Source organism: Dryas octopetala, chromosome 6 (genome assembly GCF_963921425.1).
Source record: "Dryas octopetala chromosome 6, drDryOcto1.1, whole genome shotgun sequence".
NCBI lineage: Eukaryota > Viridiplantae > Streptophyta > Magnoliopsida > Rosales > Rosaceae > Dryas > Dryas octopetala.
The window spans coordinates 10,189,500-10,210,579 of NC_141371.1; the positions used below are offsets into that span (position 1 = coordinate 10,189,500).

The following is a 21,080-nucleotide window of genomic DNA, read 5'->3' on the forward strand; positions in this document are numbered from 1 at the left end:
AACAAAAAAGAAAATATTTGTATTGAAGTTGAATCTTACACCTTGAGTAATTTTATTAGGTCATTTCACCCCTTAACATGTTTTTTTGTATAATTTATCATCATTTTTCATCTCATATGGGGAGTTATATACAACAATTTTGAAATCTCAGAGAGTGCATATGTAATTATTAAAACCTCAGGAGGTATATATGAAAAAACAATAAATCTCAGGGGGTGTAAGTGTAATTAACTCCATATTAATTAGACTATGAAGAGCACCAACTTAGGTTTGAAAAAGAGATCGATCTGAGATTGAGCTTTTTCTTGATAAAGAAAGAATCTTCTGCCCAAACACAGAGGGATAAAACATTAAAATTCACTAGAAAATCTTTTCTGAAATGAAGAATTTTATTAACTTACAATTCTCAATAGTACAAAAAAATAGCCCAACACCACCACTGGAAATGACCAATTTTACAGTTTCAGGGTATATATAAAATAAAGAGCGCCTATCCTTCCCATGTAAATCTTACATCATTGTCAGTTAACTTATTGCTGACAACCTTGGATAATTGACCATCTTCAAATCCCATAATCCTTCATCAGAGGGTCTCCTCCCTCCACCAAAAATCATCATCTGAATTACCCTCATTTCCTTTCATTATCCATCCTTACAATGGTACCCTTCTACATCCTGCCATGTAGTCCCCTCAAAAAGCCAAAACAGCATTGCAAGTGTGGTGAATCAATCATAGTGGTCATGGTGGCGACAAAATTGACCATAACCTCATCTCTCTTGTACAAGGCTAACAGCTAATTTGGGCAGCAATCTGAATCGGGAAACTTCTCTCCATAATGAGAGGAACAATTGATATCAAGCTACTGTATTCTCAACATATTCCATTGCTTTCTGTTTCACATACTCGATCTTCTCTTCATCGCCAAGAGACTTCTCAAATTCCAGATACTTTTTAAATAAGAACTGCAAATCCAAAAATGACACACCCATATAAGCTTTAACAGAAAATACAAAGGCAAAACAGTCTCAGTTAAAGGGGAATACAAAATTGTACACACTTTCATCTTTTTAGGTGGGAGGCTCAAACTAGTTGCCCTCTCAAATAGTGCACGAATCAGATCAGTATCTCCAAGTCGAATTTCCTGCCACAGTTGACACAAAAGAGTAGGTAACTACTGTCTCGAATTTGACAAAGAAAAAGAAAGAGTACTGAAATACTGGCCAAAGGGGATTTACTTGATCAAGATAGATGCTCCACAAGTCTGTTCTTTTCGGGTAATTCCGCAAAATATTTTCAAACATGGATCTCCCTCTCTCTGGATTTCCACATTTGAACTCAAGGATAGCTGTCTGTGAAATGAATTTGATATGCTTATGCTTAGGAAGGATTCTTTCCGCGCGACTGACGACATCCAGAACCCCATCCTGCTGTTGCTTCAAGACCCTCTGCACCCGCCTTAGCCAAACCTAAGTTCCAATAAATATAGAGCTTATAAATTAACACAAAAAAAAAAAAATGAAGAAGAAATTAACACACCCTGTGAACCTACACACACCCGATAGGAGAAAACAAATGTAGGAAATCTTAACATACCTTGCAAGACTTCTTGAACTTCTTCATCATTTTATCAAGTAGCTCATCAGCCAACTTGTGTTGCTCAGTCCTTTCAAACACTCCCAAGAGTGCTAGATGAACCTTTTTGGGATCATTATACTGCAATGCTCTCTGAAAGACTTTCATTACAGCCTCCTGAAAAGAGAAAGCAGATTAATGTACTCCGAATAGACATTAGAAAGACAAGAAAAGCTTGACTCTTTTAATTACCTCTGGAGGATTTCCATATTTGTTTTCCAAATTAAAATAAGCCACCCAAATATTGAGTTTCTCATTCTCTTCTCGAAAATTTATTGTTTGCAAAGCCCTACACAGAAAAAAGAGTAATACTTTATGTAAATAAGGGTATGCTAGAATGAACACCTTGAACTGTCTGCAGTAGTTTGTTAAATAAAATAAACGATTATGCCAGTGGCATATGATTATATAAGAGAATACCTTTCAGCAATAGAGCGTGCTTTCTCTACATCAGCCATAGAGAGCACAAATTCCATATATTTTATCCAAACATAACTGCTATTTGGAGAGCTTCTAACTAATTTCTCAAATTCCTCATCAGTTCTTGGTATATCTTTCTCCAATAGTCTTTCCTCAGCAGCCCTTATCTCATGCTCCCTGCACAAAATTGGTTCCAATTTAATAACAGGGAAAGTGGGCAGTGTATGACAACCTTAAACAATGAAACAAAGGCCAAACAAGCATGTGTACAAACCTCTCTTCCTTATCTTTTCTCTTTGAGTGCTTCTTTTTCTTTTCATCTACAGTGCCCTCCACATCAGGATGCTCTTGATCTTGCCTAACAATGTCATCCCTGTTGCATTGGTCTATGTCATCAAGAGTGACTTCAAGCGGAGGAACAAAAGCTCTTGATTCTGCTTGTGCAAGAAACTGGTATTCTGCATTTTCACATTCAACATCCATGGAACTGATTTCAGGACACATTACTGACTTAGTACCATCCATTAAACCATTCTCTCTCATGGCTTCATCAGGATCTTGTTCTGGAGGTGTTTTAAGGTCATTATTGTCCATGACATATAAATCCTTCATTCCAAGAGAAATTCGGTGCCTCTCTTTGTCCACCTGGTAAAGGAAGTTGAATAATTAAGACTACAATTGTCATGAGTGCACACAGCCTTAAACTTATCACATTGAATTATTGAAATTGAATAGCAACATGCAATATTTTTAGGAACTAGAACAGTTTTATAAAGGACATGTTAAACAATTCAATCACAGTGAACATGAAAAACAACATGCACTTACTTGACATACATAGGTAAAATACTTACCATACAAATACTTCTCATCAAGTACTGCGATATGTAGTTTAATAGATCCCACAAATTTCAAAAAAGATGAAATGCTAGTGTAATAGGTTTCAATGACTAACTATTCATTTCCAACATGTTTTATTAATGAAAAATCAAGAACCCCAAGAGGTACAAGAGTGTACAATAAGAATACCTTCAATACTTTTGCTGTCACCCTCTCTCCTGCTCTGTATTTAGTTTCAATATTGTCGACTTTATCTTCTGAAAGCTCTGACACATGGCATAATCCAACCTAAGCACAAAGCAACACATGAAACCATTTCAACCAAAGTAAAAACAGGAGAAGGAAATTTGTTCAAGCTCAAAGAAAACAGATGAATTTCAACCATTTCCACATGTATAACAAAACAGATGCATTTCTTAGTTCAAGCTCAAAGAAATTTGTTTTCAACTTGCCAGAGTATATGTCTCATGTCAAAGGAAAGTTAAAGGCTTCAGAGGGAAATGGAATTATAGCCAAATTTACAAGTTAAGTCATCACAGGAAAACTTTGCAAAAATGTGGCAGTTTACATGCGCATGCATAGATATAAAAAATGAACTTTACTTAATGTGACCCATCCTTTACCACATTTGTGTTGTCAATTGTGATGAATAAACCATATGACTCCACCCGCTTTACCCTGCCAGAGATAATATCTCCGACATGCAAGCTATCCAAATTATTGCTTCCAGATTGTGGCACACTGCTTGCGCTCAATGACTTCAAGGTAACTTCAACTCGCTCCGACAATGGCTCCACAGATAGCACCCTGTAGTTAAGCTTCTTAGTAACAGGACATCACTGCATCAATTTTCTACCAATAAGTGAAAATTTTCTGCACAGCATTTACCTGCCAGTTACAAGTTTTCCAACTGGGAATTCTTTTTCAGGAACAGCAACAAATCCATCAGACAAGTTTGAGATAAGAATTTTGGCATCAAGCTTCCGAGAAAGCAAAATAAAACATCCTTTTGATGTAATACTTTTCACATAACCCTATCAGATCCAGAAAATAATCATGACCCACATAAGAAACTGCAATATCCCAGAAATATTATAAAGTAAAAAACAATTTGCAAGTAAATCTTTGGAAGAGCAAATCACCTGTACCACCATATTAGGATTAAGATCTTCCATCTTTTCCATACGTTTGGTATGAGTATGCCTGAACAACAAAAATTTTACTTCGTTTAGTAGTAAAACATAGAAAACCAGAATCAAAGCAAGCAACACAGAGTGAAAGCCAATGAAAAATCTTACAGATTTTAGACTGTGACTTCGCAGAAGTCAATGCAAAATTGGCTAAGCATAATCAATAACTTAAAGAATAAGCCAATTTTTAGTGACTTGTCATGTAATGAGTGATACTTTTTTTAAAACAATGGAAGTCCAGTACTTGAAGTAGATAATGTATCATCACTAACTGAACATCCAAAGTGAAGGCATTGCATGTTTGATTCTTAATTTAATGAATGGTATCTCATGTTTTCTAAATAATTCAAATTCCCAATACATTTCAAAGAACATAGGTGCATACTTCATTGACATATGCATGTATTCCTCAAGAATTGCATGGCATGCAGTGAATGCATGGCAAACAAATTCTAGACCAAGCACATAAGAGAAAATAAGTTTAAAAAAAAAATATTCTGGACAACTGCATGCTCAAGGATGAATTATATATATAACTTAATAACAAGAGAAGCAATAAAGTCTTCGATTAATTTTTCCTCCAGAATTGCCAACAATAGCACCTACTAAAAAGGTTTTGTACATTTATTTTATTACTATGAGAAAGCTGTAAACTCCATCAAGAATAGAGCCCAAAGAAATCTCTATATTATTCAATCAAGAAAATGTCATAAACTAATAAGCTCAGGTTCTAGATTTGATTCTCCATATGTAATCTATATTAGTAGACCATGACTTACGTGTCATCGTGGGGTTCCGTGTAATCTGGACAAAGCATGCCAAATAAAGAAGAGCGTAATGACAAATCAATGTGAAAAGTTCCCTTTGCAGAGCGGCTAAGTTCAAGGACCTTGCATTTGACAAATTGCCCTTCATGATATCCAGACAATGGGTTAGACACCCATGACTCAGAAAGTTCAGTATAATGAACCCTACCATACATATAGGGGCCAATTTGCACAGTCAATCCACCAACACCTGGAAGTATTTTAATTACTCTCCCACCTACAACACATCCCTCGCGAATATGAGCAATAACATTCTCATTCGCAATGTTAACGTGTGGGTCATCTAGCTTTGAAATTTCATGATCAACAGTTTTATCAGAGAGAGGAGAAAAAGGACGCGGAACCAGCCTTAGTAGCTTTTTATCCCTGTTAACGCTTAATACATGACCAGATACAGCATTCCCCACATGGAAGCGTTTCTGAAACTCTTGAAGTTCACTAGGCTCACAAGCAGTGTCAAGAATAAAAAGCTGAGCCCTGACATTTCGAGATATCGTTAACCAGACCCAATCACCATCCACTTTATACACATAACCAGTGACACATTGCCCAGTTGAGTAATCAAGATCTTCAGTCACAATCTTTTCCCCTATTTCACAAGAACCTGAAAAGAAATTGCATATTCCAGACTTGATAAAACTTCAAAAATGGTTGGGGTACAAGTAGGTAAATAAATGAAATAATATTTGGCCAGAGCACCATTAATTAAACAATTAAGAGCAGTCTACACAACTAAATTAAAAAAAAAAAAAAAACCAGTCAATATTTAGAAACTTTCAACCAGAAGGCACAATATATCAGATATCTAGGGATAAAAGGGTGACAAAATTTGCTTCAGCTCCCCAAGGTAATAGCATATTATCAACAGGAAACTAGCAGAAAGTGAATCTGTAAACATTTATAGTGGAGTTAAAATTAGTGTCACGTGGTGAAAAGTGTTATAGCAGTTGAGGCAGAAAGATGAACAAAAGAATACACAATATCCAGTGAATTATGAAGAACTTAAATAAAGAAACAAAGGGTCAAGCGAGCTCCCCCTAAGTTCCTTTAGAAAGCAGCGAGAATAAAGAAACCAGGAGGGGAACTGACATCATCCAGAAACTCATGTAACTGCACAAGCTTTGGGAAAACACAACACAAATGATGAACATCTTGCAAACAACTTGTCGCAATGGATCAACGTCTGCTCTGGCTTTGTTTTTATAATTTAACAATGCAGTTTCGGCATTTCTTGGCAGTTTGGATGGAAAGAAACAACAGAATTTTTGAAGAAGGGGGAAGTGAAAATTTTATGGGGAAAGATAGATTCTTGGCACACTCTAAGAACTTTAAGGACATTCCATTCTTTGTTATCTGTAGTGATTGGATGCAAGCTATGAGTTTTTTGTTTTTATTTTGCTGAGAATTGATAGGCATCTTGTCTGTCAATTTGATGTATGTCACCTTTTATATCATCTAATAAAAGTATTATTCTGTTTCCATTTAAACAAATTATTTAATAAAACTATATGTTTCCTACTAAAAAAAGGTTTGACAATGCAATGGGGCTTCTCATGATAGTGAAGTGTTTAAAAAAATAAATAAATAAACAAGTCCAATGTGAAAAAAGATAGAGAAAAAAGCTCAATCAGCCTTGCTAGTCTGAAAAAGAACAAAAAATATAATTTTAGGGAATTTTTATCTTCACTTCACAAAATATTACAGGGTTACAAAACAGAACCTCCTCTACCACTTACCCTTGAGCTAAAGTTTGAAAGGAATAATTAATTAGCACAGGAGAATTGGCCCAAAAGCAAATTTTCAACCTTTTCTTTTCCTCAAGTGATTGAACTTCTACCAAATTTTGACAGCATTGTAGCATCATGCAATCAAATAATATCCATGAACTAATGACTTTATTAAACATCAACAGAGCAAGCTTTGCTCATGGTGCATAACATCCCCTAAAAATGTAGCTATCCCGGGAATATGTACAGCTGAAAATTGACGCTCAGAAAATTAGGTGGCCCAATTAGAAACAAAAAGTAAATGAGGAGAAATTTTTTTTGGAGGGTAATGAGAAGAAGTTTTTAATATAGCACCACCAGGGAGAAGCTAAATGAGTAGCATAATTTTATTCTAAAATAGAATAATATAATCAATAGTGTCATGGAAGCCAAGGAAATGCCTAAAACCGAGAGCTGCTAAGGCTAATAGCCTAATAACCAAGATTTGGTGCTACATAACTGTACAGAAGGTGCATTCTTGATTCAAAAAAATGACTCAAAAATAAATTTAAAAAGATCTAAGAAGAATAGAGATTTGTTAGGATGAGGCTTAGAGTAGCAGAAGTAAATTTAGACAACTATCAGTGTGCGCAAGAAAGCATAATGGACTTAAAACAGACCAATTCAAGGAAAAATTACTCGATAAGATTTTACCTGTTAGCATGGTAGGTTTCAAAGACAGGTCCCACTGGTAGCTCCTTTTGTTGTTATCTGAATAATTAGTCTTTGCAACAATCATTGCAGTCACTGTTTGCCCAATTCTGAAGTTATTGAATGGATCTTCCAGAAGATCGTCATTTACCTGCCCAAGGGTGCACGGGAAAAAATTATATAAGACTAAAAGTTAGGAACAATGGAACAACATGCATACAAAGGGTGAATGCATAGAAATTCAAATTTAAAAAGATTTAGATGAAATTATTCACAAATTTTACCTCTGTTATATGAACCCTGCCGTGAAAGCCAATTCCAAATTTCAATCTTAGTTCAAGAGGCTTTATTTCTGTAATCTGGATGGTGACAGCATGTGACAAGCACAATGTATGAGTACAAAACAGATACAACAAACAAACAAAAATCAAAGCTCATGATAATTCAATTCAATTAATGATTAACAGCGGGTTGAAAATATAATCATCAGAAAAAGAAATACCTCCGCCTGAACCATAGATCCCACTTTATAGCTGGACTTCTTTTTTTCCCTTTTTGAACTGGATGTTTCAGCTGACTCACTTACAGATTTAAGTAGCAAAAGCAATCTCCCTGCTGTTGTAGGGCTCGGAAGGGCCATGACAGTGGCATTGACACTGCATTAAGTGAAAAAATTTTCATAACCACCATATGTAAACATGGTAATGCAAAATGAGAGAATGCGCCGGGGGGTGGGGGTACACATAGGACATCATCGAACCCAAAATTTCTCTAAGACAATAAGACCAATCATCATAGGCTTCACAGCCATATGGGGTGATAAACAGATTGAATGTAAAATAGGAAAAAAAAAAAAAAAAAAAAGAAGGAATAACCATGAAAACCATGATCACCTTTGCCCATTCAAAAATTGTTTCTGAGGAAATTTTTGAGTGTTGTAGTCAGAGATTGATGCATATCCCACAGCATAGTTATACTTTGGGATTGAAAGAACCTGCAATGCACATGATAAGAATCAGAGAAAAAGAGGTAGAGCATATGTATAAATCAATCATGCCACACTACCATATAAGTTATATTAACATCAAAACTTGCCAGATAATTCTCCTTCACAATCTCAACAATTGCATTCACTGTCTGATGTAGTTCAAGGTCATCGGATGCTTCTCTTTTTCGTTTCTGAAATCAATATGTTATAAATTGGGGCAAAAACATAAGAAGGGTACAAGTTAGGAAAAACATAAAGCAAGAAAGCAAAGATAATGACAAAAATCTTCATTAGTGAAGAAACAAATGATGATTTGAAAAAGATTCATCCCAGAAGTACAAATGCAAGCTATAGAAGACCAATAAATATATGTCCTCATTTTTCCTTCTCTAGAGATAGAGATATTTCACACATCAAAGTAGAGAATTAGAGATAGACAGGGAATGCATTTACCTTCTTATGAGTTTGGCTGTTAGAACTTTCTTCTTTTAATTTTTTAATGAACTCTTTTTTTAGCGATAAATCAACAAGGTGCTCTGCCTTGGCAACATCAAGTACAACTGCTTGAATGATGGAGCCTGTTTCCACAATGGTACCGCCTACTGCAAAGATTATATAAGACAAACAAATAGAGAATATATTACTAGTTGAAACAAAATAATAATAATAATATAATTAACAAAACCTTCAATGAATAACCTACATTGATGGTGTGTGATGAAACCAAAGACATCACTATATTTATCAAAGCTGACAACAACTCCAATATCCTTTGCCTCGTGTACTTTTCCCTCAACAACACTGCCAATGGTAAATCCTTCTGTCCAATTTGACTTTGATTCTTTTGAGTCCAACAATTGTAGCTTAGCAATCTAGAACAAAAGAAAGACTTTGAGCATAAACCTAGCAAAAATCTTAATACAGTAGCCAACTCAAGAAACTAAAATTAGAACGGTGGCCCATGGCATTTACCTTATCCTCCAAAATAAAGTATTCCTGAATAAAGGACGCATCTGTTGAAGAGCAAGATGACTGCTTCAATGACAGTGTTATTCTACCTGTTTCACTATTGACCTGGGGAGAAAACAAAAAGGTTAAAAAATCTGGTCACTTGTGTATTAATTTATAAGTTCTAATCTTAAAAGTTCAGTCTCAAACAGTTCACCAACATTGAGTATATTACTGCGAACAGATTGTCCAACGTAATACGCTTCTGAAAGATCACCTTTATGGTCATCCATTGCCTACAAAATTAAGATGAGGATGCAAAACATTATTGGATTCAGATGTAACAGAGCCAGGGGAAAGAATAAAAAAAATTTGAAGGGAAAAGAAAAAGAACCTTGTGTCTGGGGGAGAAACCAGTCAAACGCCCAAGAAAGCGAACAAAGCACCCAGTTGCAATTAAGTTACAAATGTAGCCCTAGTTCAAACAAATATGCTCATGTCAATGAAAGAGCAACATACAAGTACAAGTACTAAGTAATCACATAATCAAAAAGTAATAGAACTTGAAGAAAATGTTCCCAAAAAAAAAAAAAGACATTCAATACACATTGAAAACTCCAGATGCTTACATGTACTACTGAGTTAGGATGAATTTGACTGACTTCTGAGGGAAGCTGCTGAACTGAATTAATCAAAGAATATTTTGCAGAGAGGATCAAATTGTTGCCTTCAATGTCTACATCAAGATAAGAAAGTTTTCAAGATTAATAAGTTTAATCTGATATTAATATTAAAGATGATAAAGAGTTCATCTGACAGAAATTGAAAACTGCATAGAGGAAATTGAATTGAGATAACAGGAAAAACAAAAAAAAACTATCTTGCTGGAAATTTCCACAACCTTTAAGAGACGTCAAAACTAATAAATGAATGCAATTGCAATTTAGACACTCCAAGAGCAAAACATCAGAAATAGGAGGCGACAAATTAGGCCTTATTATAAATGAAAGTTAGGAAATTAAAACATGGCAATGCTGACTTCTTGAAGCCAAAAATTTAGGTGTATCCATCTACAAAGTAGGTTATAGCTTTATAGGATACACACTAGTCCTATGGATAGCATAAACTAAGAGCTCAATAATTACTGCATTGATCTTTAGACCTACAGAGAGGAAAAGATATGTTCCTGGAGATTTAGAGATTCCGAATCAGTTGGACTCAGAAAAGGTTTAATATTCGCAATGTATGTTGAACAGTGACAGAGGAAGCCCTTTAAGAAGTCACATTCTTGTCAGCTTCAACACTTTCCGATTTCCTTTTTTTTAAAACCTTTAAGATTTCTTTTCCAAATTTGTTCACATAAAATGTGCATCATAATCGACCAATAAATTAATAATAAATTAATTATTTAATGTATGCACAAATTAATTAATTTAAAACACATTATTTCATACCAGGAAAAATGTATCAACTCTGACTTAGGTGTCAAGGCTAGGATGAACCAGGATATCTCAAACTACAGGCTATAAATATCAAACTGCTTTTTCTTACTTTGGGCCCTCGCAGTTGTGCTTACAGCTCTGACTTAGGTGTCTCATGAATTAAGTTATTAACACCACAGATCAACAAAAGGAAGCTGATTCTTTTACTACAACAGGCAGAGAACACAAGCGGAATACAACCTCCTAGATGAAAATTACACCTTTTTTTAAACATTTTTTCCATAGGTTCTTCTGTTTTAATTGTATATTTTCCTTTTATCCTCAATAATGGTCCACCCTTCCCTCTGGTCTCTTAATATTGTCTTGTTTATCAATGAAATATTTAAGTACAGGTAAAATAACACATTTCGAATACTTTTTCTAATTGACAGTTTAAGAAGTAAAAACAAAAATGATGGGATACTGATGAGAAATTTCCCATACCTAATACCAGCAATTGATCAAATTCATATCCAGGCTTCAAAACTGACCTCATCAAAGCAGCCAGGCCTGTGCATAACAAGAGATATAATAAGAGAACACAAGACAGCACAAATAATCAATATCAAGGCAAGGAAATATGTAGTATACCATGGTGATCTGCCAAGTGTTCAGTGAAAATTGTACCCATCGAGTAACCTTTTGCATTAACATAAACCACAACAGAATTCGGGGTTACTCGGTCAACAACTCCTGAAACAAGGCTACCCAACTTGGCCATATCATCCTCAGAAACCCTGTCAATTAAATCTAATTAGATTAGTAGAACAAATTTTCATACTTGTCTTTCCTAGTAATTGAAATCCAAATATATGCTCTTCTTTTAGAAATTTGAAGATAGAACCCACTGAACAAAATTCAAAACACTCAAGTCATCTAGCTACAGCCTACAGCTAACTGGAAATACTTTTGACATCATTCCGGGTATAAATACATTAGTGCGTCTGTGTTCACATCAAAATCTACTAAAAAATTATTGATAAGTGCATTTGAAAAGAAACAAAAAAAAAAAAAAAAAAAGCCATAGTACAAGGAAACAAACCTTGGAGGCCTTATTATGAAGCTAAGTTTGATCCGCCTTGATGTAGGATTAGAACTAGTAACTCTACATTTGACAACTTGCCCAACATGATACATTGAACTTGGGTCAGATCCTGGTTCTAATCCGAGTTCAGATCTGATTTCAATTAAGAACAATTAATCAATAACAAAGTGAAAAGTCTCTTCAAATTGAATGGATCAGATTAAAAAAATGAATTGCACAAAAAATGTACCAAAAGATGACACATAGAGCAACTCTTAATTTTCCAAGTAAATAGTTAATGTTGTAGAGCATTCACGAATTTGTGTCAATTCCATGACTTCTAAAAGACATTCGCAAAAAAACCTTGGTGTACATAAAATAAATAGTTAATGTTTTACAGATGTAATTATTCAGTTTCTACTGTACACTAAAGGTAAAAAAAAGACCACTTTCTTGCAAATGCATTTTATTATTATTCTTTCCTTGTATTGGTTGATATGTGTCTTCAACTACATTTTAACTTGACTCATTTATAACATGTCCAGAAAGTACATTCAACACCATAGAAAAGTACTGGCCTTTAATTGCTGTGTTACAAGCCTAAATTTAAGCTGGTCTCAACCAAGGAAATAACCAACCAAGAAGAAAAAAATAGATACATGCATGTAAGACTATAATGCAACACCGCCAAAATAAGAATAGATATTGCATATATACCAAATGTGGATTGGGAGAATCCAAGATCATGTTTTTCTTTCTTGTGTGAGAGATATAAGTTTTCCGGGATAGGAAAGAGGGTCTGATGCTGGGGAGATGTGCTGTAATGGCAATCGTTTGGGTGGTTTGGTTCGAAAGAAATAGAATGATTTTTGAGGAAGCTAGGGGTCTGGAGGTAGATCAGTTGTGGGATAGGGTTCGGTTTTGGTGTTCACTGTGGACTTCGGTATCTTCAGAATTTAGAGATAGCTCTTTTCAGGCTATATTTAATGATTGGAGAGGAACTGTGATGTAGATTTGGTAGTTTTTGTCTTTACTGTTTGTTACTATTGTCTTTCTGAACAGTGGACATCTTGTCCTAAAAGTTTGTTTCTCAACAATAAAAAAATCAGTTAAGTCATTATTTAAATTGAAAGATAAGTAGTCAGGGCCTAGCCTTGGAGCAAATCCTAGGACCCCATTGTAAAAATGGACAAAGCATCCACGTTCTTCAATCTTTCTTATCCACCCATGTGTTATTAATCCATCATCAGCATCAGCATATGAACTAAGAATCCCAAGTTTTGATTTCACCTGCAAATCAACAATAAATGTTTGCATCAGAAAATAAACAAGACAGACTAAGAAGACATGATTCAGTAAGTTCTTCTTAGGAGTGGTTTGTAAGGAAATCCACAGGTATGCATCTAAGCAAAACTAAGCCAACCAATAAAAGATATATAAGAGTTAAAATTAAGGAAAAAAAAAGGTATTACATACAAGTGTTTTCTTGTGTGTAACAGTTATTCTCTTGGACTTGCAACCAAGCACACGGAACACAAGTTCAGCTCCAACCTGCATAGTGACACAGGAAATGGAATGAAATTTTGCAAAATTATTTTCTCAAAAGATTAATTAAATAAAATCCACTGCAGGGTCCAGTGAACATATACTATATGTGTGCGTGTAAAGAAATGAAAGCATGCCCAAAAGAATACAGTGAGATACCTTAAACTTTTTTCCAGGCTTTGCAATTTCAAATTCGGACATATGATTTAGAGGGCAAAGTGCCTTCACACCGCCAGAAAATTGCACTATAGCCCCAAAGCTGTCAACAGCTATGATTTTACCTCTCACCAGCATCCCAGGCTTGACATCTGAGTGAGTGAAGACTGCCCCTTCAAAAGCACTGGCCTGCATCTTAAAAAAGCAATTAGACATACTCCTAAATCACTAAGGGCAACACCTGAATGTGAATAACCAACATTTTAATGAAAGCACAATACAAAGGCAACATACACGAAAATCACCAATCAAAATCACTGGTTAAGAAATATCATTAACAATGCAGAGAGACAAAGATAGTAGATTTTGAACATTTCCAGAAGATGAAATGTAAGCTCCAAGTATAGAATCAAGGCCTATGGTATTGAATGCAACAGAAAGAGAACCGTCAACATATTCATTTAACAACAGATGCCATTCGGTCGCTTTAAATCAAGACAGAGTGAAATGGCTCATTTATGGCAAAGCTGTATGGTGGTTCCCTATCTTCTATACAGTGAAAATCAAAGTGTCCATCGCCAGAAACAAGGTTAAATTAGAAACATAACCTTCAAAACCCCTGTTGCAAGCCCTTCCAAGTGCCTAAAACCAAGAATTCTGACACGAACACGACTACCTTCTTTGAACTTCTTCTCAAGCTTCCGAACTTCCTCTTCGGCCACATCACATATCTACAAGTAACATAAAATTAAAAAGAAAGAGAATCATCATATATATCATAAAAACTGTGTTATCAAAATGAGCCTCAAAATTAAAGCCACAAAATGAACATACACTAACGTATGCCGGAGTTGAATCCGGGGTAGATGGTATTTCAAGCAGAAGGCCCAGTCCTCTATCAACCCTGACTACTTTTGAGTCGTCACATATATCTCCAATTTTGATATGCTACACATTAAAGCAAATAATGTTAGTCTCAAGCAGGCATGCTTGTTATCAACAGTATTAACAAGTAGATTATTAAAATATAACATTCAGCTTATTGACAAAAGGGACTCTACAAACAGTTACAGGATAGCCGAGAGAGAGAGAGAGAGATAAGGTAGAAGAGGAGAGGAGAGTGTCCCACTTTTCTGAAAGCTTGTTAATTTTAATCTTATTATTCTCTCTCCTCTGTATAAGAATGTTTGCCCAGAAGTAATGCATACACAATGTTGATATTTTTTATAGGAGTTCACAATGTTGATAGTTACTCAACAAAAGCTCCATAGAATGAAGGAAAAAAACTAAAAATTCTATCATGATCAAAGAAATTCCTATGTCTAGCTTTAAAAGCAAAAAAAACCATGATAAAAGTTATTTATTAATAATTTTAGTTTTGAAAATATACTCCAGCTGCAGCATCAGTTTATGGAAGCAACAAATCAAACAACAAGACAAATGAAATCCAGGACATGTGCCCTACATGTGATCTGTTAAACATGGACCAGGCATGACTCATATTCAATCTTATACCAAAGCAGCCAAAATCAAATCTTGCTCCAAAGAAAGGTTAATGACTACAGACTTTGGCTGCACAGCAACAGTAAAAATTTGAAAAAGGAAAGACAAACTTCTGATTCTGAAATTTATCTCAAAGCATATCCAGTGCATGAGCTTAGAAATTTTTTCATGTGAAATAACTTACTGAAGGAGGAGCCTTGTTACGAACAAGATGTGGATTCAGCGTCAAACCAACAGCTCTAGTTGAAGGATCAATAAACAATATTCGAGCATTAACCTAAACCAAAATAGCATGAAACAGATAATAAAATTAGAAACTTGCAACTCAATCAACCAACATCCTAAATTGGACAAGAGACAGTTGCTTAAATAACTCAATAAAATAATAAAATCAACAGTATTGGAAGGTTATGCATGCAAACAGAAAAACACAATGCTGCAAAATAACCAATAAATAATTAATGTACAATTGCAGTGCATAGTCTTCAGATCAACACCCTATGATTACCATAATTGAATGAAGTAGGCACAGAGAACTGTTTAAGAGAAAAAATGACATTGTCACTTTTTGTAAATCAACCATAATTTATAAGCAAGAATTCATATCCGCCAAAATGCGAACTATATTAGTCCCTATAAAAAAATTCAACAAAATATATACAATTATATAATTTTATATAAAAAAGCCAAGCAAGTTTGTTTTCTCAAATTGAACGATTTGATCTCTATGTTAGGTATTGCACCAGAACCAACACCAACAAGGCAACAAAATTGAAATGGCAAAAAATATAGATTTTTATAGCCAATCATTTTTATAGATTTTTAACGCTTACCTTCTTATGTTGACTATAATCCTCCTTCCATTTTGTAGTAGGGTAACAATTTTGCAGATGAAACATATCAACCTGCAAAATTTAAATGGACAAAAATATATATATTACCAAAACAAGTTCAAAATTATATGCATAGCCTGTCAAGTTGTCATCTTATTCTAACATGATTCTTGTAAGTATCTGACATAAAAGGAATACAAAACTTACAGTTCCAGTAAAGTAAGTAAGAAATGATAGCATAACCCCATTTTCAAGGGTGGATAGTACACGAGCATTAACCATCATGCCTGGAATGAGTTGATCAATTGAAATGCCCTTGAGATCCTTGGTCTGTATGAGTTCAGAAAAAAAAAAAAAAAAAAAATTTAACTCAGAAGGTAAACTTTGATAGAGACGGACAAACATGCAAAGAATATGAATTTATGAAAAAAATAAAATCAAAAAACACGGGGGGGCATACCACACATTTTGACACTGTCTCTGGGTCAGAACTCAAATAAACAACCTTGCGAATTTTATCAATACTTCTAACAGCCCCTTGAAGTAGTTGCCCAGTGTTCACTTTAACCTCCCTGCTTTCTGAAAAGACAAAAGAATGAACAGGATATATGGAGGGAAAAGAAAAATAAAAAGAAACCCATGAAAAAGAGTTTACTTATACGAAATAGCAAAATGGGAAATTACATTTGCAGCGTATGGCTGCTTGCAAATGATTGCAAACAAGTGAGAATGAAGAAGTGGAATTTAGTATTAAAAACACAGTACATAGAACAAACCACAGAAAAAAATCAACTGTGATTTTCAGACATGAAACAAACTCAGAGACTTGCAATCAAACAGTCAAACTCAAATAAAAAATAAAAAAAAATCCCCAACAGGCAACAGGAATACATGCCAAAACAAGCTGCAAATGGTTTTGGGACTTCTTATGATTCAACCTCATTCGATTTCCCAACAAAAAGACATGCAAACATATCACAGCCTCCATCAACCCACTGGTTTTCTGAAAAAGGAAATTGCATTTTCATGCTGAGAGTGCTGCAACTAATAATACCAGATAAACTTGCCAATAAGCTCTAAGAAACTGAAAAACTAGGAACACAGGTACATGCAAAGTTGCAAACTATTCAATTAATCTCAACCAACTAGCCACTCAATTTATCTACTATACACTGATGTATTGGGAATTTTCATTAGCCATCCTGTGACCTTCAAAGAAAATTTCAGGATCCTATACTAAAGATTAGGGTGTCACATGAGTAAGTTGACTCCTTTTGCTCTTCGATAGTACATAGGAAAGAAGAGTAATGAAACAACCTTTTTTTACGAGCATCAGAATATGGTAAACAACAACATAAACAACAAATCCTCGTCCCACTCCCACCTATGTGGTATCAGCTACATGAAATCTACTCCTCCATTCCGTCTACTCCTAGGCAATATGTTCATTTAAATTACATGCTATCATATTTTTTAAAGTACCTCTTCCCATATTTTTTCCCCTCTTCCAATAGTCCAACCCTCTATGTTGATTTAATTACTCTAACTAATGCATCTATTTGTCTTCATTGAACATGTCCAAACCAACAAATTTGATTCTCTCTCATTTTATCTCCAAAGAGTGATACTTTAGCCTTCTCACATATGAATCATTTGGAACACTAATTGAATCATTTGGAACATTAACTTCACTGGTTCATAAAAATATGGTATATATAATACTACTGAGGCTTTTTGGTTCATGTCATCCTTAACCTTAATGATCTTCATGTTGAAAAATTTAAAACAGCAGTGATCAGAACATACACACACGTATGCACAATGCCAAGTTTGTGTCTTATGTAATCATGGATTCCAATTTTAAAGGTATCAATCTTGGGTACATAAGAAACTGAACTTCCCTAATGTAATATGGACTGTAATGTTTTAATCAGCACCCATAATCGGACTTCTACAAAATACAACTTGTTGATGTTATTCTGATTAAAACGAAGTTCTTACTTCTAAATAATCAGATAATATAAATGAAAATATATTTATATTTTACATATTTACAGTTCCTTACATAAAGTCATTTTTTTCAACCTTTAGATCAAATATGGACAGCTGAGACGCACAGTAAGTAAGATGCACCACAATAAAATTGCATTGTCCTATCTAATGACTGTAATCAAACAACTGAGAAATATGACATCATGTAAGGATCTTACTTAAGGACCTTGTGAGAAAATATTGTGAATATATTTATATTTATATTAGGCTAAAAAGGGTAGAAAATGACAAGTTACTAAAAAGTAATTGGCAAATATTAACCTAAGTTACAAGTTGACATACCAGCTTGGCTTTTTTTTGGCAAAAACCCAGTGAATGAAGACAACCCAAAATGAAGAATGTAACCATGATCTTCAATGCTTTTAACATATGCAGTAAGGACCTGAAATAATAAACAATGAATAAGCAAAATTTTACAACACAACCCTGAAAAAATGTCAAAAAAATGACCACAGCATGAGATGGCCACCAACCAACATAGATCGCACTATACAAGATTAGCAAAAACTCGGGAACATTTGCACCTAACAAACAATCTCTTCTGAAAAAATAAATAAATAAATTCTCCACCTAACAGACATGATACCATTTCTTAGGGAAAGAAATTGGAATCAATGTCTTAAAATTCAAAATTCAGGTTTTACAAGGAAAGATAACAAAGTAAACCATTTTATCATGAGTTTTTTGTTTTATTCAACAAAATATAAGTTTTTTGCCAAAATTTGAAAAAAAATAATCAGAAATTCTTGTGAAATTTATGTATTTTTCGGCACATCACAACTCTTCATTAAAAAATCTCAGTGCTCTAAGTGGGGATTTAAATCGCAAATCCCATAGGGAGGAGCTACAAAATTTAAATAAATAAAAAAACAATTATCCTTTTCTTAGTTCATTTACATACCATGCCTTCTTGAACAGAATCCAAACTGAAACCCTTGTACAGCGAAGATAGGCGCAAAGAAAGCCAGATCTTCCGTTTCCCTTTCTCTTTCTTATCCTCATCCAATCGCAATACAATGCAAGATACCAGCTGCCCAATGTGGAATATGCTAGGAAGAAGATTATCTGCTACGGCCTGGTAAAGATTAAATTGGAAAGATCACTTAGAGAACAAAAAAATATTATTATATAGAAATACTTAGTAAAACAAATGAAATATAATTACAACAACAACAACAAAAATACTTATTATTACCTCAGTTTCGTTATCCAAAATAGGATCCAAAGCATCAGAAGCTCGAACTAATCCACGCAGGCCCCCTGGAAGACTAATTACAAGGTCCTTTTCATTTACTTCTGAAACAACTCCCCAAACCTTCATTCCAGCAGATACATTCTACCATACGGACAGGAATAAGTACATCAACAATCTTTAAGCCCAAAAAAATAATAATTTGAAATACATATGAGGCATAGACTTTATAGGGTATTAAGTCTTATTTTTGGTTACACTGGAATGGATCAAGTTCTTGAGCTATCCTAATCCAAACTCATTTCTCCACACTCCCTCACCACTTAGGTTAACCCAAGGGGTTGGTATTAACTACATTGGGTGAATTACTAAACCTTCACTTGAAAGAGCTTAAAAACATCATTTAGCTTACATGAGGCAGCTTATACATGCATTCATATATAAACACCACAAACTTATAAAATAAAAATTTAAATTCGACTCTTCTTTTTATCCCAATATTACAATGCGAGGATTATGTTTGCAGCTGGATACCTTCATAGTGATCTTGTTTGCATATTTAGGTAGCTTCCCAGTAATCCCATCACCGAAAAGCGAACCCAAATCGTCCTCTGTTGCGAGACTCTTCTTCTGCATTCCCTTCTTCTTCCTCTTCTTCAGCTCCCGCTCCTCTGCCTCAAATTCTGCATCGACTTCAGCCCGAATTTCATCGCGCTCTAGTCGATTCAAAGAACTCCCTCCACCTTCAGTCAAAAGAAAAAAACTGAACAAATTAGACTCTGATTAATTGCCAATATAGTTTTTTTGAAATAACAAAAAATGAAGTACTGAACTTAAATATTAAAAACCAAAACTGAAAAACAAAAATTAGAGAAGTTTGAACCTCTGGGAAAGTCAGGGACGTCGTCTTCGAGCTGCAAAGCCACGGCTTCGGACCTAGCGGCGTCGTTTTGGTCCTTATTCGGTTTGAATGGTTTTCTGGAGGACTTGTTGAACTTTGGGGCGTCTGTGGCCTTCTTCTTGCTCTGGGGTTTCTTGGAAGACGCTGCCATCTTTACAGAACAACAAAGATTGCGGTAGTTTGTATATATATGCAACGATTGTGTGTGGGTGTGTGTGAGTTTTCTGGATTGGGGTTTAAGAGGTTTTAGAAGCAGGCTGATGACTGATGAGGGTTTAGGGCGACAGGGGAAGTGACGAGAGACAGACGGCGTCGTATCTAGAAGGTCTTTACTCTTTACGACTTTTTTTTTTTTATATAGAATAGAAGGTCATGTGCTAGTCACATGATGTACATATGTGCAAAAGAGAGAGGAAGAGTGGGCTTCAGATCTGTAGACTAACTTTCATAAAAGGAGTTTTTTTTTTTTGGCCTAGTTCATAAAAGGAGTTTGATTTCTAAACCCCACACAAAAATTTTGTTCCCACAAGGTCACAAACCTTCATATTTACCCATAAGTCAGATTAAGAGAGAGAGAGAGAGAGAGAGAGAGGAATGGAGTCGCTGGCCGGTGGTGGGTGGCAGGGAGGAGGGGAGGGTGGTGTCAGGTTGGGGTAGGTGGCTGGGTTTTTTATTTTTTTTATTTTATAAGTGAGGGTATATTTGGAATATTTAACATACAAATTTTTGTGGGGTTTAAAAAGAAAATATTGGGGTTGTTTTAGAATTTCTTTACTATGTATTTGGAATTTTGGATCCATTTGGGTCTGCTTGTCTCCCGGCCTTTTGGTTCCACAAATTCATATTATAGCATTTACTAATATAAAATGAGATAGAGAATAAACTCCAATGAGAATGAATAGGAGTGGGAGGGAGTGATTCTCATTGGGTTGTTTACTAATCATTTAGAATGAGAATGAAAATGAAGTTGATTCTCATTCATGTATTTACTAATGATCATTAATCGAAATAAAAACTTGTTATTTATTACAAAGTTTGAGTGTTGTTAAAAAAAAAAAGATTTATTAATGGATCTTTTGGAATTATTAAAAAAATTGGGGGTACTTTTAGTATTAATTAATTAATAACTC

The 21,080-nt window shown here is 34.7% G+C and overlaps 1 protein-coding gene across 2 annotated transcripts; it reads right to left on the reverse strand.

The window, feature by feature from the left end:
• Positions 1 to 305: 305 nt before the first annotated feature.
• Positions 306 to 20,194, reverse strand: LOC147282245 (RIBOSOMAL RNA PROCESSING 5). Of its 2 annotated transcripts, none has more exons than XM_086248013.1 (40): positions 19,933 to 20,194; positions 19,584 to 19,792; positions 19,053 to 19,193; positions 18,759 to 18,932; positions 18,140 to 18,239; positions 16,266 to 16,384; positions 16,013 to 16,135; positions 15,806 to 15,877; positions 15,157 to 15,249; positions 14,304 to 14,417; positions 14,078 to 14,200; positions 13,473 to 13,658; positions 13,245 to 13,319; positions 12,922 to 13,058; positions 11,787 to 11,921; positions 11,336 to 11,481; positions 11,189 to 11,254; positions 9,893 to 9,945; positions 9,658 to 9,738; positions 9,485 to 9,559; positions 9,288 to 9,389; positions 9,019 to 9,187; positions 8,769 to 8,917; positions 8,423 to 8,506; positions 8,221 to 8,321; positions 7,830 to 7,983; positions 7,612 to 7,686; positions 7,331 to 7,478; positions 4,863 to 5,514; positions 4,036 to 4,096; positions 3,782 to 3,927; positions 3,517 to 3,700; positions 3,083 to 3,181; positions 2,328 to 2,698; positions 2,054 to 2,230; positions 1,826 to 1,922; positions 1,595 to 1,750; positions 1,237 to 1,467; positions 1,059 to 1,142; positions 306 to 963 (listed from the first exon to the last, which is right to left on the reverse strand). In XM_086248013.1, exons 1-40 carry the CDS (start codon positions 20,099 to 20,101, stop codon positions 856 to 858), a joined length of 5,739 nt encoding a protein of 1,912 aa, XP_086104139.1. In that variant the 5' UTR covers positions 20,102 to 20,194; the 3' UTR covers positions 306 to 855. The 2 variants fall into 2 exon arrangements, with proteins under 2 accessions (XP_086104139.1, XP_086104138.1); XM_086248012.1 differs by having other exon boundaries at positions 9,893 to 9,999.
• Positions 20,195 to 21,080: the final 886 nt, after the last annotated feature.